This window comes from Hyperolius riggenbachi, chromosome 12 (genome assembly GCF_040937935.1).
Source record: "Hyperolius riggenbachi isolate aHypRig1 chromosome 12, aHypRig1.pri, whole genome shotgun sequence".
Lineage (NCBI taxonomy): Eukaryota > Metazoa > Chordata > Amphibia > Anura > Hyperoliidae > Hyperolius > Hyperolius riggenbachi.
In genome coordinates this window covers 41,363,907-41,383,523 of record NC_090657.1, presented here as the reverse complement: position 1 = coordinate 41,383,523, position 19,617 = coordinate 41,363,907, and the positions used below count along the sequence as shown (strand labels likewise).

The 19,617-nt window shown below is 45.3% G+C and overlaps 1 protein-coding gene across 2 annotated transcripts in view; it reads left to right on the top strand.

Moving 5' to 3' along the window:
* Window positions 1–19,562, top strand: part of NSF (N-ethylmaleimide sensitive factor, vesicle fusing ATPase) — a 180,676-nt gene extending 161,114 nt beyond the window's left edge. Inside the window, exons 13-22 of one of the 2 annotated variants that reach the window (XM_068263402.1) lie at window positions 2,842–2,937; window positions 4,385–4,541; window positions 9,266–9,399; window positions 10,865–10,931; window positions 11,025–11,104; window positions 11,382–11,516; window positions 14,013–14,126; window positions 15,049–15,104; window positions 15,548–15,595; window positions 18,278–19,562. In XM_068263402.1, coding sequence (XP_068119503.1) covers window positions 2,842–2,937; window positions 4,385–4,541; window positions 9,266–9,399; window positions 10,865–10,931; window positions 11,025–11,104; window positions 11,382–11,516; window positions 14,013–14,126; window positions 15,049–15,104; window positions 15,548–15,595; window positions 18,278–18,305 — 915 coding nt within the window. In that variant the 3' untranslated portion in view covers window positions 18,306–19,562. The remainder of the gene's footprint in view (window positions 1–2,841; window positions 2,938–4,384; window positions 4,542–9,265; window positions 9,400–10,864; window positions 10,932–11,024; window positions 11,105–11,381; window positions 11,517–14,012; window positions 14,127–15,048; window positions 15,105–15,547; window positions 15,596–18,277) is intronic. The other variant, XM_068263403.1, reaches the window with a different exon arrangement.
* Window positions 19,563–19,617: the final 55 nt, after the last annotated feature.

Here is a 19,617-nt window from a genome sequence, read left to right as displayed (position 1 = left end):
GAAGTGACAAAAAGCCCACAATTATCCTGGATTACAATAAAAACAAAGGGGGAGTAGACAACCTGGACAAGCTGACTGCTACCTATACTTGTCAGTGAATGACCAGGAGATGGCCGATGGTTGTGTTTTATAACATCCTAGATGTGTCTGCATACAATGCATTTGTGTTATGGACCCACATCCACCCAGGTTGGAACACAAAAAAGAATAACAAGCGGAGAATATTTCTCGAGGAGCTAGGACGTTCCCTTGTCAAGGCACACATTGAGCAAAGGAAACGGGTGTCTCGAGATCCAATCACTGCAGCCATGATCAGACAGATGCAGAGTTCATCAAGCACTCCATCCACACCATCAACAACACAAAGAGAATCAGTGCCAGCATCCTCATCATCATCTAGCCTTGCCACAACATCAACCAGCACAGCCACAACTCCAGTGATGCCATCTGATTCTAAAAGAAAGAGGTGTCAGGTCTGCCCCAGCAATAAGGACAGAAAGACACACACATTATGCTTCCACTGTAAAAAATATATCTGCAAAGAACATGCTAAAAGTGTCAGCTTTTGCCACACATGCATCTAAAAACACCCACACAAACACATGCAAGTTCTTGCACAAAGATGCTTTGAAACTGGTACTTGATTTGTATTGGTTTGCCTTGCTTGATTGTGTGTTGTTTGACCTTGCAAGTCTACATTTTGTATTATTACTTGCTTTTCATTGTTTATGAATGTTTTATGTTAAAAAAAAGACTTTTGGCTATATTTTTGAAGTAAATATATGTGGGTCAAAATTGACCCTAACACCATCAATGTTATTATAGTTAATGTTATTAAAATAAAAATAAAAATATAAAAAAAATATTTAAGAGATGTGTTCAAATACTCCTCAGTAACATTCTGGTGACATAACAACCTTTTATTTACTTATAATATTCTATTTAGGTTTATTTTACCATTTGTTTAAATTTTAAAATGAGAGGTATGCTTTTAAAAGAAAGGTTAAAGGGGTCACACCAAAAATATTAAAACCAATCTTTTCAAGGATAAAGAAGCCTAACAAGGTAACCAAGAGGTAAGAAACAAATTGGATGATAAATATTTGTTCAGAGGGTATTTTATGGCTGATTTAAGACACGTGTCAAAACCGACCCATTAACATCATGGATAGTAACAGAAAGCTAACATAAGAGGAGGGTTAAAGCCTTCAAAATAAGGCCTGGGACCCACTTCAGCGCTTTTTTTTTGGATGCAGATTTTTTTGGGATGCAAGAGGGGAGTGGGGTAACTCCCTGTTCAGCACGATCTGGCGTTTCCAGGAATAGGCTGCTTTCGAATCCACTAAAACAGAGATATACAAACAACGAAAGCTCTCTAAGTAGTAGGCAGTTGTGTGGGCAAAGCCCTACATGCACTGGTCTCGCCTGATTTAGATGTGGCTGTATCAATATAGACAGCAGATGTTCCGCTTAGAATAGCCGGGGACCAGGCTTCTGGCTGGGGTCCTCCTTGTAGTGGCTGCACACTGGCTGCACACTGGCACACACTGGTACTAGTCAGTGGGTGTATTTGCCTGACCACACTGCGGGCTTCCCCGCTCTGGCAGGGGTCTCTCCAATAGGTGCAGCAGGCGTATGAGCAGTAAGCCGCGAGTGTTGCCACTGGGTTGCTAGGCAACACTAGGAAGCTACAAAGCAGTGATTACATTCGCATGAAAGGGAGAAGGTATAGGCAGGGTTTATTTAGGGTAAGCAGCTCGTTTCAGGGAGGTTTGCTCTCTTTTCATCAGGCTAATAATAATATATATGGCAGCTCATACATTTGTCTTTTCCATGTTCGAATTTAAAAAAACTGGCCAATCAGCATTAAGGTGGGTGGGAAGTCCAAAAAGAGAGTTGATATCTGTATATTTATTGAATATTTAGTTTGAGGGTGAGGAATGGCAGATTTTTTGGATTTCTTTCCAGTCATGGTGATTCCTAAAAGCCATTGAGATTAGGGCAAATCGCAATCATGGGCCCTGCAGTATTTTTGGAGCGATTGTGCTCCAATGCAAAGTATAACGGTAGGAGTGCTGCAAAATAGCTTCTGAATCGCTTTTTTAAAATCGCCTGCTTTTCCCAGAATCCTTTGCGACCATGAGGTTGGAAATTACAAATTGTTAGTACTAAAGTTAAAATCCGATCTTAAATTGCTCCTAAAATCTTTTACAAAAAACTAGCAAAACGGCTGAACGATTGCGATAGCTTTTTGCGATTGCAAGTGGGTCCCAAGCCTAAATGTCAGGTTAGATTCTGCTGTTACAGTAATCACATGATCAGCCCTAAAGCTGGGTATACACGGTACAATTTTCCGTCAGATCAACGAACTAATCTATCGGATAATTTCCGACTGGTCCGATTGCGATAGACCATTGCCATTTTTGTGAAATAGGCCACTGCAGCTTTAAGGCCAAGCTGCAGGGCTGCACAACACAGCACACTAGTGATTCCCCACCCCCTCCCTTTTCTCCCCCCCAACAGAGCTCTCTGTTGGTGGGGTCTGATCGGTCCCCCAGTGTTTGTTTGTTTGGTTTTTTTAATTAAAATTTATGTGTAAAAATGTGTATTTTCTTTATATTTGTATACTCCTCTTGTGTTTTCTGCTGTCAGGATGTACATGATTTTATCTTATAAGAAATATCATTACTATATAGCATTGATTAACTACTATTGCTTTGACCTACAGGTAGCAAATTGTTCTAAAGTCTTGAAACTTCGAGGTTCTTTCACAAAGTAGTTCTATATTTTACCCACACAGCGCTCCTGGTTTGTAACTTTGGTGTTTTCTCTCTCTTTCAGGCCACCACCAAAGTTGAGGTTGACATGGAGAAGGCAGAACGTCTGCAAGTAACCAGAGGAGACTTCCTTACATCTCTGGAGAATGACATAAAGCCCGTAAGTAGATATTTTCTCAATGTTCTAATAATCCTCTTCCTATCCCAAATACTTAAAAAAGAGGAGGAGGAGTGCTTCATAGTGCGCTAACCTTTTAATAGAGAATCGCACAAATAAAAATGCACTTACTGCAATAAAAGATAACGCCTGTAAATGGACAAAACACCTAATGAGTCTGCGGGGAGGGGGGGAGGGGTCGTCAGGTGGTCATGGGACGCAAGCTGAACTTCCCCCCAGCACTTCCTTTTGCCAATGACGTCGCGGCGCGTTTCGGCATGTCCATGTCTTCGTCAGGTGACCGTCATTGGCACACACACAATAAGGATTAAACGAGTTACTGGTTGCCATGGCGGCACATGTGCGCTAATGTGCTTGTGCGATGGCTTGTGTGTGGTTGGCCCTGGGCCGGGAATCGCCATGTGGACGTGGGAGGACGTCCTGGGATGACGGCGAGAAGGGGGCGTTTACAGGTGCGCTTCATGTGGCCCGGCCAACCAATAGACGCCAAGGCTGGCGAATGAGGGCCTGAACAAACTTGACGCGCCGGTGGACAAAGCGTCAGGTTACCAAGGAGACGCTGGCTGTCGCCCGGGCTCCTGATCCTAAGACATTAGAACGACATCTTTAAAAGAATTATTAATATAAATATAAAAATTAAACATATCAACTGAAATAACATCAAAAGATCCATAAACTCTGTTAGATCACAAAGTGATCTTTCTGGTATGTGGTATTTAGGTATGATAATAAATGGCAATATATTTGGATTAAAATGACAATACATTTGTGAGAAGAATCACAAGACTGTGCATGTGTGCGCAATATTTGCCAACAATGGGGAATATATTCATATGTAGAACCCCACACAAACCGTGGTTCATACCGTTTTGTGGGGCAGATAGCATGCACACGAAGAAACGCGTAGTGACATCATTGGCACACGGAAGTGCTGAGGGGAAGTTCAGCTTGCGTCCCACCAACATCTGACGCACTCCACTGCTGCGGGCCACAACGGTCAGAAGGTTTCACCCCGCGGACTCATTAGGGCGTTTGCCCATTTACAGGCGTTATCATCCTTTATTGCAGTAAATGCATTTTTATTTGTGGGATTCTCCATTAAAAAGTTAACACACTATGGAACGCTCCTCCTCCTCTTTCGTCTACTTCTTCAAAGAATGCCATTCAGCCAGGCACTAAGGAGCAGCTCAAATGTGTACAACAATTCCAGCGTCCAGTGATCTTCTCCAGCTCTAGCGCAAGATTTCCCTTCCTTGATCAGTCTATCCCAAATACTTGGCCATGTGTAACTCCCATAGCTCCCACCAACATAGATATACTGAACAGTATACCAGACTCGTCTGTAGTTTATATCTGTAGTCCTCATGTGGTCAGCAGGTCACACATTCAACGTGATTTATTAAACTGAGATATTGTTTACATGTTTTAGGCCTTTGGAACCAACCAAGAGGACTATGCAAGCTATATTATGAATGGCATCATCAAGTGGGGAGACCCCGTCACCCGTGTCTTGGAGGATGGTGAATTGCTTGTCCAGCAGACTAAGAACAGTGATCGCACACCTCTTGTCAGTGTCCTGCTTGAAGGTAGGGCTTTCATTTTATGCCCACCGCCGGCACTGTCCACCTGTAATTTGTATGTTCTTCCTGTGTCTGCATGGGATTCCTCCCAGAGCCCCAAAACATGTTAAACCAAGTTGAGGACACCCATCCCAGCAATATTGCCCATAGAGGACACTGATCTCAGTGCTATTGCCCATATAGGACACTGATCTCAGTGCTATTGCCCATAGAGGACACTGATCTCAGTGCTATTGCCCGTAGAGGACACCCATCCCAGCACTATTGTCCCTAGAGGGTACTCATACCGGCACTATTGACCATACAAGACACTCACCCCAGTGCTAGTTCCCATAGAGGACACCCATCCCAACGCCAGTGTTGCCAACCTTTCTTTTTTACTGACAAATGCCTAAAAATTTACTGACAAAAGATTTTCTTTACTGACAAAATCTCCTGCGCCATGCCGGAAAATGGGCGTGGTCACGCACGAGAATGTGGCCGTGGTCATGGGTGGGGCCAAATATACATGATTTTAGTATTGCTGTAAAAGGTCTGCCAGGGAAGTTTGAGCTCTGCCATAGTGTTTTCCCCCCTTCCCCCAAAATACATGTAATCTTACAGCATTTCACCAAAAATCCACGTAATCTGGCAGAAGTTCTTCCAAAATACAGACAATATGGCAGTGGTTCCCAAAAAATAGATGTAAACTGGCAGCAGCAATTCCCCCAACATACACATAATCTGGCAGCAGTTCCCCAAAATACATTTAATCTGACAGCAGTGGTTCCCCAAAAATAGGTAGCCCCAGGTCTATAGGTGTCTCCAGAATAGGTGGCCAGGGGTATAGATGTCTCCAGAACAGGTAGCCAGGGGGAGAGAATTCCCCAGAACAGGAAGCCAGGGGTATATGTGCCCAGTATATGTAGGCAGGGGTACAGGGCCGGTTCTAGACTGGCACATATGAGGGGGCAGTCAAATGGGTAGGGGGCAACATGTTCGAGGAAATTTGTGGCGCGCAAGGCGCGCCACTGCAACGACAGTGGGCATGGCAAGTAAATGCACACAATGAGAGACAGCGTTTCACCAGTAAATGCACATTAGAGACAGCCTTTCACCAGTAAATGCAAGTAACGAGAGACAGCTTTTCACCAGTAAATGCACGTAATGAGAGACAGCTTTTCACCAGTAAATGCACGTAATGAGACACAGCTTTTCACCAGTAAATGCACATAATAAGAGACAGCTTTTCACCAGTAAATGCACATAATGGCAAACAGCCAGCATCCTCAGTATATGTAGCCAGGGATATATGTGCCCAGTATATGTAGCCAGAGGTATATGTCCCCAGTATATGTAGTCAGGGTTATATGTGCCCAGTATATGTAGCCAGAGGTATATGTCCCCAGTATATGTAGTCAGGGGTATATGTGCCCAGTATATGTAGGCAGAGGTATATGTCCCCAGTATATGTAGCCACAGGTATATGTCCCAGTATATGTAGTCAGGGTTATATGTGGCCAGTATATGTAGCCAGGGGTATATGTGCCCAGTATATGTAGGCAGGGTATATGTGCCCAGTATATGTAGCCACAGGTATATGTCCCAGTATATGTAGCCAGGGGTATATGTGCCCAGTATATGTAGGCAGGGTATATGTGCTCAGTATATGTAGTCAGGGTTATATGTGCCCAGTATATGTAGCCAGAGGTATATGTGCCCACAATAGGTAGCCAGGGTTATATGTCCCCAGTATATGTAGGCAGGGTATATGTGCCCAGTATATGTAGCCACAGGTATATGTCCCAGTATATGTAGTCAGGGTTATATGTGCCCAGTATATGTAGCCAGGGGTATATGCCCAGTATATGTAGGCAGGGTATATGTGCCCAGTATATGTAGGCAGGGTATATGTGCCCAGTATATGTAGGCAGGGTATATGTGCCCAGTATATGTAGCCACAGGTATATGTGCCCAGTATATGTAGCCAGGGTTATATGTGCCCAGTATATGTAGCCAGGGGGTATATGTGTCCAGTATATGTAGGCAGGGTATATGTGCCCAGTATATGTAGGCAGGGTATATGTCCCAGTATATGTAGTCAGGGTTATATGTGCCCCCAGTATATGTAGCCAGAGGTATATGTGCCCACAATAGGTAGCCAGGTGACCCCCCCCCCCAGCAGGAGGACAGCATCGCAGTGGAGACAGAGCTGTGGCATCAGCGGTGGAGAAGGGGGGCAATCTCCCCCCCCCCCCTTCCCTCACTGTCCCCTCCTGATATAAGTGTTGAGTGGCTGGCAGGCTGCAGCGAGCGGAACTTACTTGCGTCTTGTCACCGGCGCGGGATGATTTGCCGCTACTCTGGTCTGGTCCAGACCAGAACAGCAGAACTTCCGGCGCTTGGAGCGAGACGGAAGGTAGGTCCCGCCCGCTGCCAAACGCCACTCAGCACTTAGATCAGGAGGGGACAGTCAGCGAGGGAGGGAAAGCACTAAGGCAGGGGTAGGGAACGTTGGCTCTCCAGCTGTTAAGGAACTACAAGTCCCACAATGCATTGCAGGAGTCTGACAGCCACACTCATGATTAATAAAGGCAAATGCATGCTGGGATTTGGAGTTTTATCACAGCTGGAGAGCCAAGGTTCCCTACCCCTGCACTAAGGTGAGGGAAGGGGGGGGGGGATTGCCCCCCTTCTCCACTGCTGCACACAGCTCTTTCTCCACTGCGCTGCTGTCCTCCTGCAACAGGGCGGGCGGGCGGCCAACTGGCTGCCCTTACGGACGCTGCTGAATACCTTCCTTACGGAATTCACGGGCAGCTTATTTTGTATCAAAATTTACGGGCTGCCCGTAAATTTACGGGTGGTTGGCAACACTGCCCAACGCTTTTACCAGTAGATGACACCCATCCCAGCACTATTGCCAGTAGAGGACACCCATCCCAGCACTATTGCCAGTAGAGGACACCCATCCCAGCACTATTGCCTGTAGAGGACACCCATCCCAGCACTATTGCCTGTAGAGGACACCCATCCCAGCACTATTGCCTGTAGAGGACACCCATCCCAGCACTATTGCCTGTAGAGGACACCCATCCCAGCACTATTGCCTGTAGAGGACACCCATCCCAGCACTATTGCCTGTAGAGGACACCCATCCCAGCACTATTGCCTGTAGAGGACACCCATCCCAGCACTATTGCCTGTAGAGGACACCCATCCCAGCACTATTGCCTGTAGAGGACACCCATCCCAGCACTATTGCCTGTAGAGGACACCCATCCCAGCACTATTGCCTGTAGAGGACACCCATCCCAGCACTATTGCCTGTAGAGGACACCCATCCCAGCACTATTGCCTGTAGAGGACACCCATCCCAGCACTATTGCCTGTAGAGGACACCCATCCCAGCACTATTGCCTGTAGAGGACACCCATCCCAGCACTATTGCCTGTAGAGGACACCCATCCCAGCACTATTGCCTGTAGAGGACACCCATCCCAGCACTATTGCCTGTAGAGGACACCCATCCCAGCACTATTGCCTGTAGAGGACACCCATCCCAGCACTATTGCCTGTAGAGGACACCCATCCCAGCACTATTGCCTGTAGAGGACACCCATCCCAGCACTATTGCCTGTAGAGGACACCCATCCCAGCACTATTGCCTGTAGAGGACACCCATCCCAGCACTATTGCCTGTAGAGGACACCCATCCCAGCACTATTGCCTGTAGAGGACACCCATCCCAGCACTATTGCCCGTAGAGGACACCCATCCCAGCACTATTGCCCATAGAGGACACCCATCCCAGCGCTATTGCCCACAGAGGATACCCATCCCAACGCTTTTGCCTGTAGAAGACACCCATCCCAGCACTATTACCCACGGAGGTCAACCACTCCAGCACTATTGTCCATAGAGCAGGGGTCCCCCATCCCTGGTTCGCGTCCCACTCCAGGGCCGCAGACTGCGCTGAGCTGAGCCGTGCCTGTCTGCACAGTTAACAGAATGCTGAGAGTAGTGTCACTGAAGTCCGCAGGAGGCTTTAGAGAAACAGAGCTGCCTGCAGCCATTCTTACTGCTGCCGTCTAGTGTCTGTAATTTGTAATGCAGAATGCTTTCTGTCTGTATGGACACCAGGTGACAGCAGTGAGAATGCCTGGGATGCTCTGGTCTCTTGCCAGCCACAGAGTTCCCTCTGCATGGAGGTAAGGTAAGCAGGTGATGCTAAAAGTTAGTGTGTCAAAATAGCTGTGCCAGTAGATGGGAATGCCTGAACAGTAACCCCCCCCCCCCCCCTTTACTACCTGTCACACCAAATGTATCTTCTTGTACTGGTAGGTTATGTGGCAGCCTCAGTCAGCAAAAAAAAAAAAAAATAAGTGCAGACACATCTTTTCCAAAGTGCTGAGGGAGAAGAGGATGGTGGCTGGCTAGGACTAGCGATGCCAATTGGCGCAGGAATTTATGTACTAACACTGCCTGTAGAACACCCCTAAATCCCTAGCCCCCAACGCGGGCACATTCGTGCAGCTGCCTGGTCCTTGGAAATATTGCCTGATGCTAAAGCGGTCCGTGGCTCAAAAAGCGTTTGGAACACCTGACCCGTCACTATTTTCTGTAGAAGAATATAGCATTTTGAGAAATAGTGAATGATCATGAACTGTTCCAAGCTTCCTGTAAATTGTTGTGGAAGAAGTGGCACCGATGTATGTGTGCAGCACAAACAAGTGTGTTTCTTTGTACAGGTCCACCACATAGTGGAAAAACAGCACTGGCTGCCAAGATCTCAGAGGAATCCAATTTCCCATTCATCAAGATCTGCTCACCAGAGAAGATGATTGGATTCTCTGAAACCGCCAAGTGCCAAGCTATTAAAAAGGTACACATCCTTTTCTTTCACTGCGGAGCACCTGATCTATGTCTGTTAGCAAATGATTTTGCCAAGATTATCCAGCCATATGGTGGCATTTGTGTTAAAACCTTCAGCAGACAAACCATAGCCAGATATGATTGGTTCAGCCAATTGATCCTTCAGCCAATCAGTGAGGAGCAGGAACATGGGGGGGGGGGGGGGGGTGATGACAAGCATCCTTCTCGTTGGCAATGTACCAGATAGAGCCAGACTGACTGAGATACAATTTATTACAGCAGAAACATTTCTGAATATATTGGAGTGCTTGCAATGCAGGCTGCATAGTAAACACAGAGCAGTGGGTAAATGGAATTTGATTTTTTCCAGTAAAAAGAAAGAGAGAGAATCCGGGCACCAGGTAAGTTGCAAAAAAAGCTTCCACCATTTTATTTCATCCCCCAGCAAACAGACACATGCAGATATGTTGGTGCTCTGACAGCTTGGTCTCTGGGAAAGCAAAAAAGGCTGTCAAACCACCAACACATTTGCATGTGTCTGTTTGCTGTAGGATGAAATAAAGTGGTGCAAGCTTTTTTTTTTTTTTGCAACTTACCTGGTGCCCGGATTCTCTCCCTTTTTTTCTACTGTTGGGCTAAATAGCTTTATCCGGAGTCACAGGAAGCCACCCAACCTCCAGAAGGTAGCCAGTTGCAACTTGTGCCGATCTTTTCCAATCTTTCTAAAAAAAAACACAACAGAATTTGATTTTGTGGTTGACAATCCCTCTTTAAAAGCCAGAGACCCAGTCAACACCTAATTTGATCTACCCCCTCCCCTTGCCCTTACTCCTGACACTCCCTCTCCTTAATCCATTTCTCCTGTTATTATTCCAACATTCCTTCACACCTTTATTACTTGTGTAGCTTGAATCATAGCCTTTTTAAAATATTGGGTGTGTTGATGAGTATACTGTACTTCTCCTTTATGTTGCATTTTAAGATGAACGGGGGATAGGAGGAATAGTTAAATAAGGGTGAGCTTCTAGTGGAGGGCAGCTGCTTGATGATGGTGGTAAGTGAGGCATGCACACTGTGGAGTTGCAGGAGAGTTGAGCTGTGTGCATAGCCCATGATAGTGAAGGTCAGTGCGTTCAGATACATGAAAGGTGGATGAGGTTAATGAAAGCGAACAAAGGAATGTAGAAGGATAGGTAAGAGGTTGTTAAGTAACGAAGAGTTTATGTGCGGTGATATGAGGCGTGGGGGAATAGGTGACAATTGTGGGGTGGTAGAAAGAGGTGTGTCATGTGATGATGCCACGCCTTCCATCACAGTTTACAGAATGATCCAAATTGCCACCAGATGCTCACTGAGTTTCTACATTTATGTGTTGTATAGTACTTGTTATATTCATTATGTTTTAGCCTACATTTTACATATATCCTTGTTCTCAGCTTGTGTTAAATCCATTCCGTTCTGTTTTTCCCTTCCAGATATTTGATGATGCTTACAAGTCTCAGCTGAGCTGTGTCGTTGTGGATGACATAGAAAGGCTGCTAGGTGAGCCTGTTACCTCCACTTGCCAATCTTCATCCCCAATCCTGTATCAGTAATTGCTGTATAGGATTTTAATCTGTTTTGCCTTTATTATAGATTATGTGCCCATTGGTCCTCGTTTCTCTAACCTGGTGCTGCAAGCTCTGCTTGTGCTCTTAAAGAAAGCCCCTCCCCAGGTAAGAGAACACAACAGGAGAACTTCTGAAATCTCTAAATGAATTACTCCCTTAACCCAGGGATGTCGAACTCTAGTCCTCAAGGGCCAAGGTCTTCACACTTTTTTTGGGCAACGTTCAAATGAATTGATGGGACCGAATCAAGAAAGATCTGGTTCATCAACTAGAACAATTTTTTAGTCCATCCTAAACACTGACATGGCCTTGAGGAGTTCCACACCTGTTCTTTAACTCCTGCTCAAATCACAACTTAAATGCATTCTCTTGTGATCACCAGGGTCGTAAACTTTTGATTATTGGCACCACTAGTCGCAAGGATGTCCTTCAAGAGATGGAGATGCTGGATGCTTTCAGTACAACCGTCCGTGTACCAAATATCTGCTTAGGAGAGCAACTTATGGAAGCTCTGGAGGTGAGGTGGTCTAGGGGGATGATTATATGTCGTACAAACATATTTATGCTGTACATGCATATCCAGCTGTGTATGGCAGAGTTTGTGTTCTCTATTAAGTCATCACACATCATTAGATCTGGTAAATTATAGCTCTCTATTGGATATTGGCAATTTTCTAAGTCTTCCACATTGCACGACTCCAAATTAGATCTGGTAATTGTACGGATGTGATATTAGATTGACTGCATCACTGCCACTGGCATCACTACTGGCTTTTTATTGCTTGATGCAGTACCAAGCTATGAAATAGTTAATCTTGTGTCATCCCCACCTCTTTAGTTTGCAGAAAGTTGAACTGAAAATACAGTATGATTGAACATAGGTGAAGAGGGCCTGAACTTTAAATAGCTTCTCATTAGATTCTACATATGTATCATAGTTTAATATCTAATCTGGTACTTCCTGGACTTTCTTTCTGTAGTGGAATTGAGGTGCAGTGTCTGCTTCCTGCACTGCCTTGTTAGAGAAGGTGGGATGGGGAGGTTATGTGGCGCCACTGGGGCTAAAATGATGGAGGGTCAGAAACAGCCGGACACATCAGCTATCCAGACTCGGCTGTCTGACTTGAAATTCATCAATGGTAATTCAATTTCCTATAGCAGGTCCTTCAAGGTCATAACCAGTGGTTCACACTATAACTATAATTGTGTGCTTATAACATTTACGTGTGTGTGTGTGTGTGTGTGTGTGTGTGTGTGTGTGTGTGTGTGTGTGTGTGTGTGTGTGTCAGTCAGTGACTGTTCCTGTCTACATCCCCTGCTCCCAGCAACTTCACCACTCTAAAGCCGTGTACCCCCAGCAGCTCCATACATTGTGTATGGGGTTGCTGTCACTAGTCCTCAAACACATGGCGGACTAGCGACAGTTGCAGCGACAGCTGTTGCCGGCAATTGGCCACGCCAATCGCCTGGCGACAGCTCTGAGTAGCAACGGTTCGGGGCGCGCGCGTCATACACACGGGCGACCTGTTGCCGCAACACGCGCATGCCACGTGGTTGCAGAGACAGTTGTAGCCCGTGTGTATGGGCCATAAGACTCAAATTCAATGTGTGCCAAGATTGAACACAGGGACCAAGTTGCGGGCCAACCTCAATGTCTAGTGGCCACCTCCCTCTCTTATAAAGTTCCTTGGTGTCTAATGCCTCCTCTCTACCCTATAGAGTTCCCTGGTGTTTAGTGGTCATCCCCCCCTCCCCCCCATGCAGTTTCCTGGTGTCTAGAGTCCCCCTTCCTCCCCTATACAGTTCCCTACTTGCAGTGTTTCCCAACCCTGTCCTCAGGGCCCACCAACAGTGCATGTTTTTTATAGATCCACAGAGGTAGTTAATCAGCTCTGGTGAGACACTAATTACCCCACCTGTGCATGTTTGTGGTTTCCTGCAAAACATGTACTGTTGGTAGGCCTTGAGGATAAGGTTGGGGAACTCTGCCGTTGTGTCTAGTGCTTTGCTCCTTCCTCCCCATATAGCTTATCTGGTGATCTAGAGTGGGCCAAACATAATGCAAAGTGGGGAAACCACTTGTAGGCCAATTTTGATGGCTCTGGGCGCCAGAGTTTGACATGTATTCTCTAAGACAGGGGTCCCCAACCCCCGGTCTGCGGCCCACTGCCGGTTCATGAGCTGTTTGCAGCTGGACCGCGGGTCTGTCCTCTCGCCCCCGCCGCTGTGTTATCTCAGCTGGCAGCCGCTTCCTCTATATATCTTGTCAGCCTCTCTCCTTAAATCCCATGTTCTCTCATAGCAGCGCGTCTCCCGGCTGCTGTGAATAGGCAGAAGCAGGAGAGCGGCTTCCTGTAGCGGCGATCGCTGTTACCATGGGAACCGCTGCCCTGCTTCCTACCTCTTCACACCAGCCGGGAGACGCGTTGCTATGAGAGAAGACTGGATTGAAGGAGAGGGGCTGACAAGATATATAAAGAGGAAGCGGCTGCCAGCTGAGATAACACAGCAGCGGCCGCATGCAGCTATACTGGGGCAGCTATACTTGCTGTACTAGGGCAGCTATACTTGCTGTACTGGGGCAATGAAATAGGTTGCTCTAAGACAAAAAGGAATGACGTGGTGGTTAGAAAAAGAGATCACAGCCTTGATCTGTATCTGCTCCATCTCTCCTACTTCCTAATCCATGCTATAATCTCATATGACCCAGGGAGGTATGCAAAACTTTTGCCACCTAGGGATTGACAGAAAAAAACAAAAAAACATTTTTGTTCCTTTTTCAGATTGAATTTGTTTTTATCAACATCATTTACTTGAAAAATACTATATTTTTACATTGATTAGAAGTCTGCTGTAAAGTCAAATTAAACACAAAATAATTGACTAGTATATGGTCACTTGCCAGAGCTGGTCCTGAGCCAGAGCTGCTATAAAGATTTAAGCTGACTTACTCTTGTTATTCTATTTTAATATTTCCCATTGTTTTATAGTCTGAATTCTTTTTGCTTTGCAGCTCCTGGGAAGCTTCAAGGACAATGAACGCTCCATTATTGCACAACATGTGAAAGGGAAGAAAGTTCACATTGGAATCAAGAAGCTGCTAATGTTAATTGAGATGTCCTTGCAGGTGAGCAACGCACAAGGTGATAAAAATCAGGGCTTTGTAGGAGCTGCACCTATGGAACGCTGCCACATAGTGGCCAACATTGTATCTGCATATAAAGATATCTTTCTAGACCAGGTATGGGCAACAGAGGCGGGACAAGGTCCTCCAGCAACCAAGGCTGAGACACCAAAGTGCGCCCCTCCACCCCTCCCACCCCAGCCGTCACACACTGATTGCTATTAGACTAAGGCGCCACAGGGCCCACAACCTCCCCAACATCTTAATATCTAGTTATCTGGCTTGCAGTCACTGCTATGTATCCCCTTTCTGTTTCAAACACAATTAGGAATGACAGCTGAATGAATTGTGCTCCCCCTCCTACACTGCGCCCTGAGGCTGGAGCCTCTCCAGCCTATGCCTCGGCCCGGCCCTGATGGGCAAACTTGGCCCTCCAGCTGTTGAGGAACTACAAGTCCCACAATGCATTGCAGGAGTCTGACAGCCACAGTCATGACTCAAAGGCAAATGCATTGTGGGATTTGTAGTTCCTTAACAGCTGCAGGGCCAAGTTTGCCCATGCCTGGTCTAGACCTTGCCAAGCAATGTGTAGGATCATTTATTACCCAGCCGTTTTTTTATGAAAGCTAGCCCTGTGGCTCTGGCTAGTGTCCCATTTTTATTCCAGATTTCAGGAAAATGCTCCCTTGTAAATTATCTGTTATCAAAGTTTGTTTATCTGCTATAGAGCAAGGGAAAGTGTACTTGTGGCATGAAATCAGTGCTCCGCCTCATTACTGGCTGCCACTCCACTAGTAAATACTTCATTTGATGAATTATCAGCGTTCCTTTTAGCTTAATTGCTCCGAACAGTGTGTGGGAATCCTTGTGTTATTATGTTGCTTTATTAAGTCATAAATCTGGCGCTTGTTGTTTGTTTCTGCAGATGGACCCAGAGTACCGTGTTAGCAAATTCCTAGCCCTACTGAAAGAAGAAGCTCAGTAAGTATGAGTGAGGCCATGTCCTATAAAATGTATGTGTTGCTGGTGCTTTGCAGAACCAGTGGTGACCGGACTATATCCATCTGGGTGCTAATAACTCAATATAGTGCATGATGTCACTGAGGAAATCCATAGAATATGATATTCAGTAGGAGTCAAGGCTCTGTCATTTTATTCAAGATGCATAAAAGATACCAGCAGTGTGCAGGCACCAGAACCAAGCTTGTCACAGCAGCCACCCCTCTGTCCCAAATGTACCATCACCTGCTTCTTGTGGGGATCTTGCTTTTAACCTGCAGCGGTCCTGAAATGTTTATATCCACTTTGCATCCTGTTATAAAGTGACACTGGAGTGCTGACACATGCTGCATGCCATACAGAATGGATCATCTGCAGCCCTACTTATCAGTATGTGTATTCCTATCTCCCCTCTCTTCCACCAGCACTGCAGCTCCTGCCACCTCTGAAGACACGTGGTTCAGCAGATTCCAGTATGTCATTTCACAATGCTATCGCTGAGTAGAGATGCCTAATGCAGCTTGGTATTTGACTAATTAAAATTTTCCAGAATAGAGATGGTCAATGAGAGGCAAATAAAATGGAGTTAATGCAGCATTATGCACATTTTGTATGCTAATTTATGGAACTTTGCATACAAAATTTGCATAATCCTGCATCAACTTAAAATTATTTGCATCTCTGACCATTCTTAACCAAGAAGCACATTTGTTTAGCTCATTTCCAAGCTGTGCTTTATTTGCATGCAAGACTTATTTGTATGTTATTGACCATTAGTGATGGCAAGTGATAAGCAAATCATTCTGAGTTGATGCAAATTGTGTATATTAATTTATGTAGCTTGAAAACGGACCAATCACATCCCACCAAAGTGGAATTTGATTGGTACATACAAAATAAGCATAACCCTGCACCAACTAGGAATTCCTTGCTTCTCACTGACCATCCCTGCCAGCTAGCAGCAGTAGGACATGAGGGTTTTCCTCCAGAAAAGCTGCATAGTCTGCTCCCCCTGAATTCATAACTTCCTGCATACAGTGTGAATGGAGGTTTTTCCATGCTGACCTTACCAAGAAGAGCTGTACAGTTCTATGTGTTACCCCGCCCCCTCCACAGCTAGAGATGTGTAATCACCACAAGCATCACTCTGTGCAGGAAGCCAAGTTTTCCCACTCACATTCTCTTTGCAGATTCATCTCTATGGTAAATGACTTGTTATTCACATCTGATGTAGTCATATTGCATGTATATGGTGCAGTGCATGCAGCCTACATCCACTGTGGCTTCTCCTTGCCGTCACCTCATATCTTCTGACTCTCAAGCCTTGTATCTTACTGGGAAACTGACGTGGAGGCTTCCATCGTCATGCCGTCATGAACAATGCCAGTTCCCTGGTTGTCATGCTGAGCTTTAGCGTGTAGTTATTTATTTGAGAATGAAGATGGCTCCATTTCACTTTTCTTGGGAAAAGCACATTGCCCAGTCCCTTCCTGAGTCCTAAGCCTGGTACACACTATCAATTATGATTGGCCAATCACTGACTTATTTTTTTGCCTCCATGTAGTATGAGGGCCAACAAACATTGAATACTATAAGCACATTGTGTAAGTAAACCCTCAGACCACATGGAGGTGGTGTGATTGGCCAATCATAATTAAGTGTGTACCTGGCTTTAGGGTGCATACACAGATTTGAACAATCAAGAGACAGTTTCAATTTGCATATATTATGACAACATAAGCCTGGTACACACTTTCAATTATTATTGGCCAATCACTAACCAATTTTACCAACTCCGTGTAACAGGGGCGTAACTAGAAACCACTGGGCCCCCCAGCGAAACTCTGGATGGGGCCCTCTCCCCCTTCACACTGGATAGGGACAGTCTACAAATGTTTGTCTGCAAAGCTTTGTATGATTCCTTATCAGTGGCTAAGCAGATGCAGTCATTGGAGCAATTGTGCAGAGAGCAGAACGTTTTTTTCTCTCCTTGCACTTAGTTGTAAGTCTCTCAGGACAGGGAAAATAAACGTATTCCCTCACGTGACCACTTGCAGCTTCTGGGCCCCCCTGCTGCTGCATCCTTTGCAGAGTCTATTGTTACGCCCCTGCCGTGTAATATGAGGCTCAACAGGTATTGAATATTATAAGCAAATTGTGTAGGTATACCCTCATACCACATGGAGGTGGTGTGCTTGGCCAATCCTAATTGTGTACCAGGCTTTAGCACCAGTGTTATTGGATGAGTGAGGTGCACAGGTAGTGCTGGCGGCTTGGACTGCATTAACATATGATGCTTTCTAGCATATATATCATATTTCATATGATGCTTTTTAGCATATGATGTGTATTGAAGTTCTTTATAGTTGGAAGGTGTTATGTTGAACTTGCTGATAAAAGCCAGGTGCTGCTGGTTGTGAGATTACTGTCTGTATGCTAAGACAATATCACCATACAAGTTATGCACAACTCTTAAAAATGAGTTGTCTCTATTACAAAATAATAGAATCAGTACAAACTGGAGACCTCGCAAGCTGCTGCAGCCTGCTGTTTCTGGCATTCACGCTTTCTAATGCCACACAGGAGATTGCAGCGTATGCGGTCTCCAGCTGTCCTGATGTTTTCATCATCTTTCAATAAAGACAACTTGTTTTTAAGAACTGTGCATAACTTGTATGGTGCCATTGCAGTAAGTCCCAGGAGTATACAGGTGAAGTGTTTTTGCATGCTCCCCCTGGCAATTCTTTTGCTATCTGGGTGCTGCTCTGATGTGTATGAATTGTAGGCGCTCTGGCACTGTACCTCAAACTGCAGACCTCCATGTATTAGGTGTGGGATTTCTTCTCACTTCTGTCACAGAGCAGGAAGTGTGATCTCATCAGTGGGGACAAAGACATCAGTAAAACTGTAGAAAAATTTTTTCTACAACACTGGAAATTTGTATAGTTTATCTTTTAGTTGTGAATATGTCTTTTGCTTTCTGACCCAGTAGAGAAGAGAAAGCGGGTATTTGACTAATAGTAACACAGACAGCAATAGAAACCTAGGTCTAGCATTTCCTGCTGTAAAAAAAACAGAACTGTGGTTTAGGTAACATTTTTAAGGAATGAATAGTTATTGACAGAGTCTTCTATTTACAATGTCTTCTTTTGCAGAGATCCAGTCCGCCGTGACTATGACTAGCTGGCCACCCCTGTGCTGTGGGCAGAGCACTGGAGGATATCCGTCAGTAACATTCCACCCCATAGCGCCTGTTCCCAGGAAGGCTGGATTCTAGAAGCACACCCTGGGCTCTCTGTGATTACTGCTACGCAGGACATGCATGTAACTCTAGCTTTGTCACAAATGTTCCACTGTCTCAGATCTGTACATCTGCAGTACTTATTAGGTATTATAAATGCACAGGACCGGTTGTGTTGTACAAATCTGTGGTTGGAGCTCTGCCAGGTCTGTACTTTGCCCCTTTGCATCATGGTGGTATGAATAATATGAAGCCATTCTGTACTATTCTCCATACTTCCATCTTGTAGCTGCAGCACAGCTTATATGCACAAAACAGGCCAAGCTGCTACAGCCATATTGTCTCCTATTTGTACTAAACTGTTCACGGTCAGTATGATGGTCTGGAACACATAGCTGTGGCATTTATTCTCTTGTATTACCCAGTTACAGATTCCCAGGTTGTACAGCTTCTAGACAATGTCTGTCATGCACCATGTGACTATTTATTCTGTTAGTTTCTGCTGCAGTGGAATGGTGGTGCCCAGTCTGGCCTGTACAGTCCCAGAACGGTTCAGCCCTTCACATTGTACACATAAGGCTATTGACTTTCTCACATGCCGTTTAGTGATCTATGTTTTTCTGTTAATGGTCATGTTCAGTGATTTGTGTTATGATGTGCGGCCACTACTGCGGCAGCCATTTTATGATTTGGTTTAGGAACTAGTGCCATGATTAAGACTAAACTTCAAAACATTGGCTCTGAACAATATGGCTGCCACTCCCGTGTGGAGAGATGGATGCACTAAGGAGTTTGGATGCAGAGGCAGGATGTAAGTTTGTCTCCTGTTGCTAGGATGCGGAGGCAGGATGTAAGTTTGTCTCCTGTTGCTAGGATGCGGAGGCAAGATATTAGTCTGTCTCTATGGACAGAATATGCTGGAGTGGGTGCAGGTAGGATTTGTTTCTTTATTCCGTTATACTGAAGTGGAGTCCACCTTCCTGTCTCCTCAGTGTCACCTCTGCCCTTTCCTTGCCCTGCGTCTTCCTTACAGTAAAACCAGTGATGTGAATCTGTGGCTGCCTCTTCTGCTTTACAGACGTGTTCTCTCCTCCGTCCCACACTCTGTATATTTTATTGTGGATTTTAAGTTGTAATAAGTAATTTGTGGGTTATTACAGCTGGAAAAAAATGACTCCAATAAAAGATATTTATCGGAACTATCTGTGCTGTGTTGACTCGTATATAGTGTGTGCCTGGTGAGTCAGATCCTGC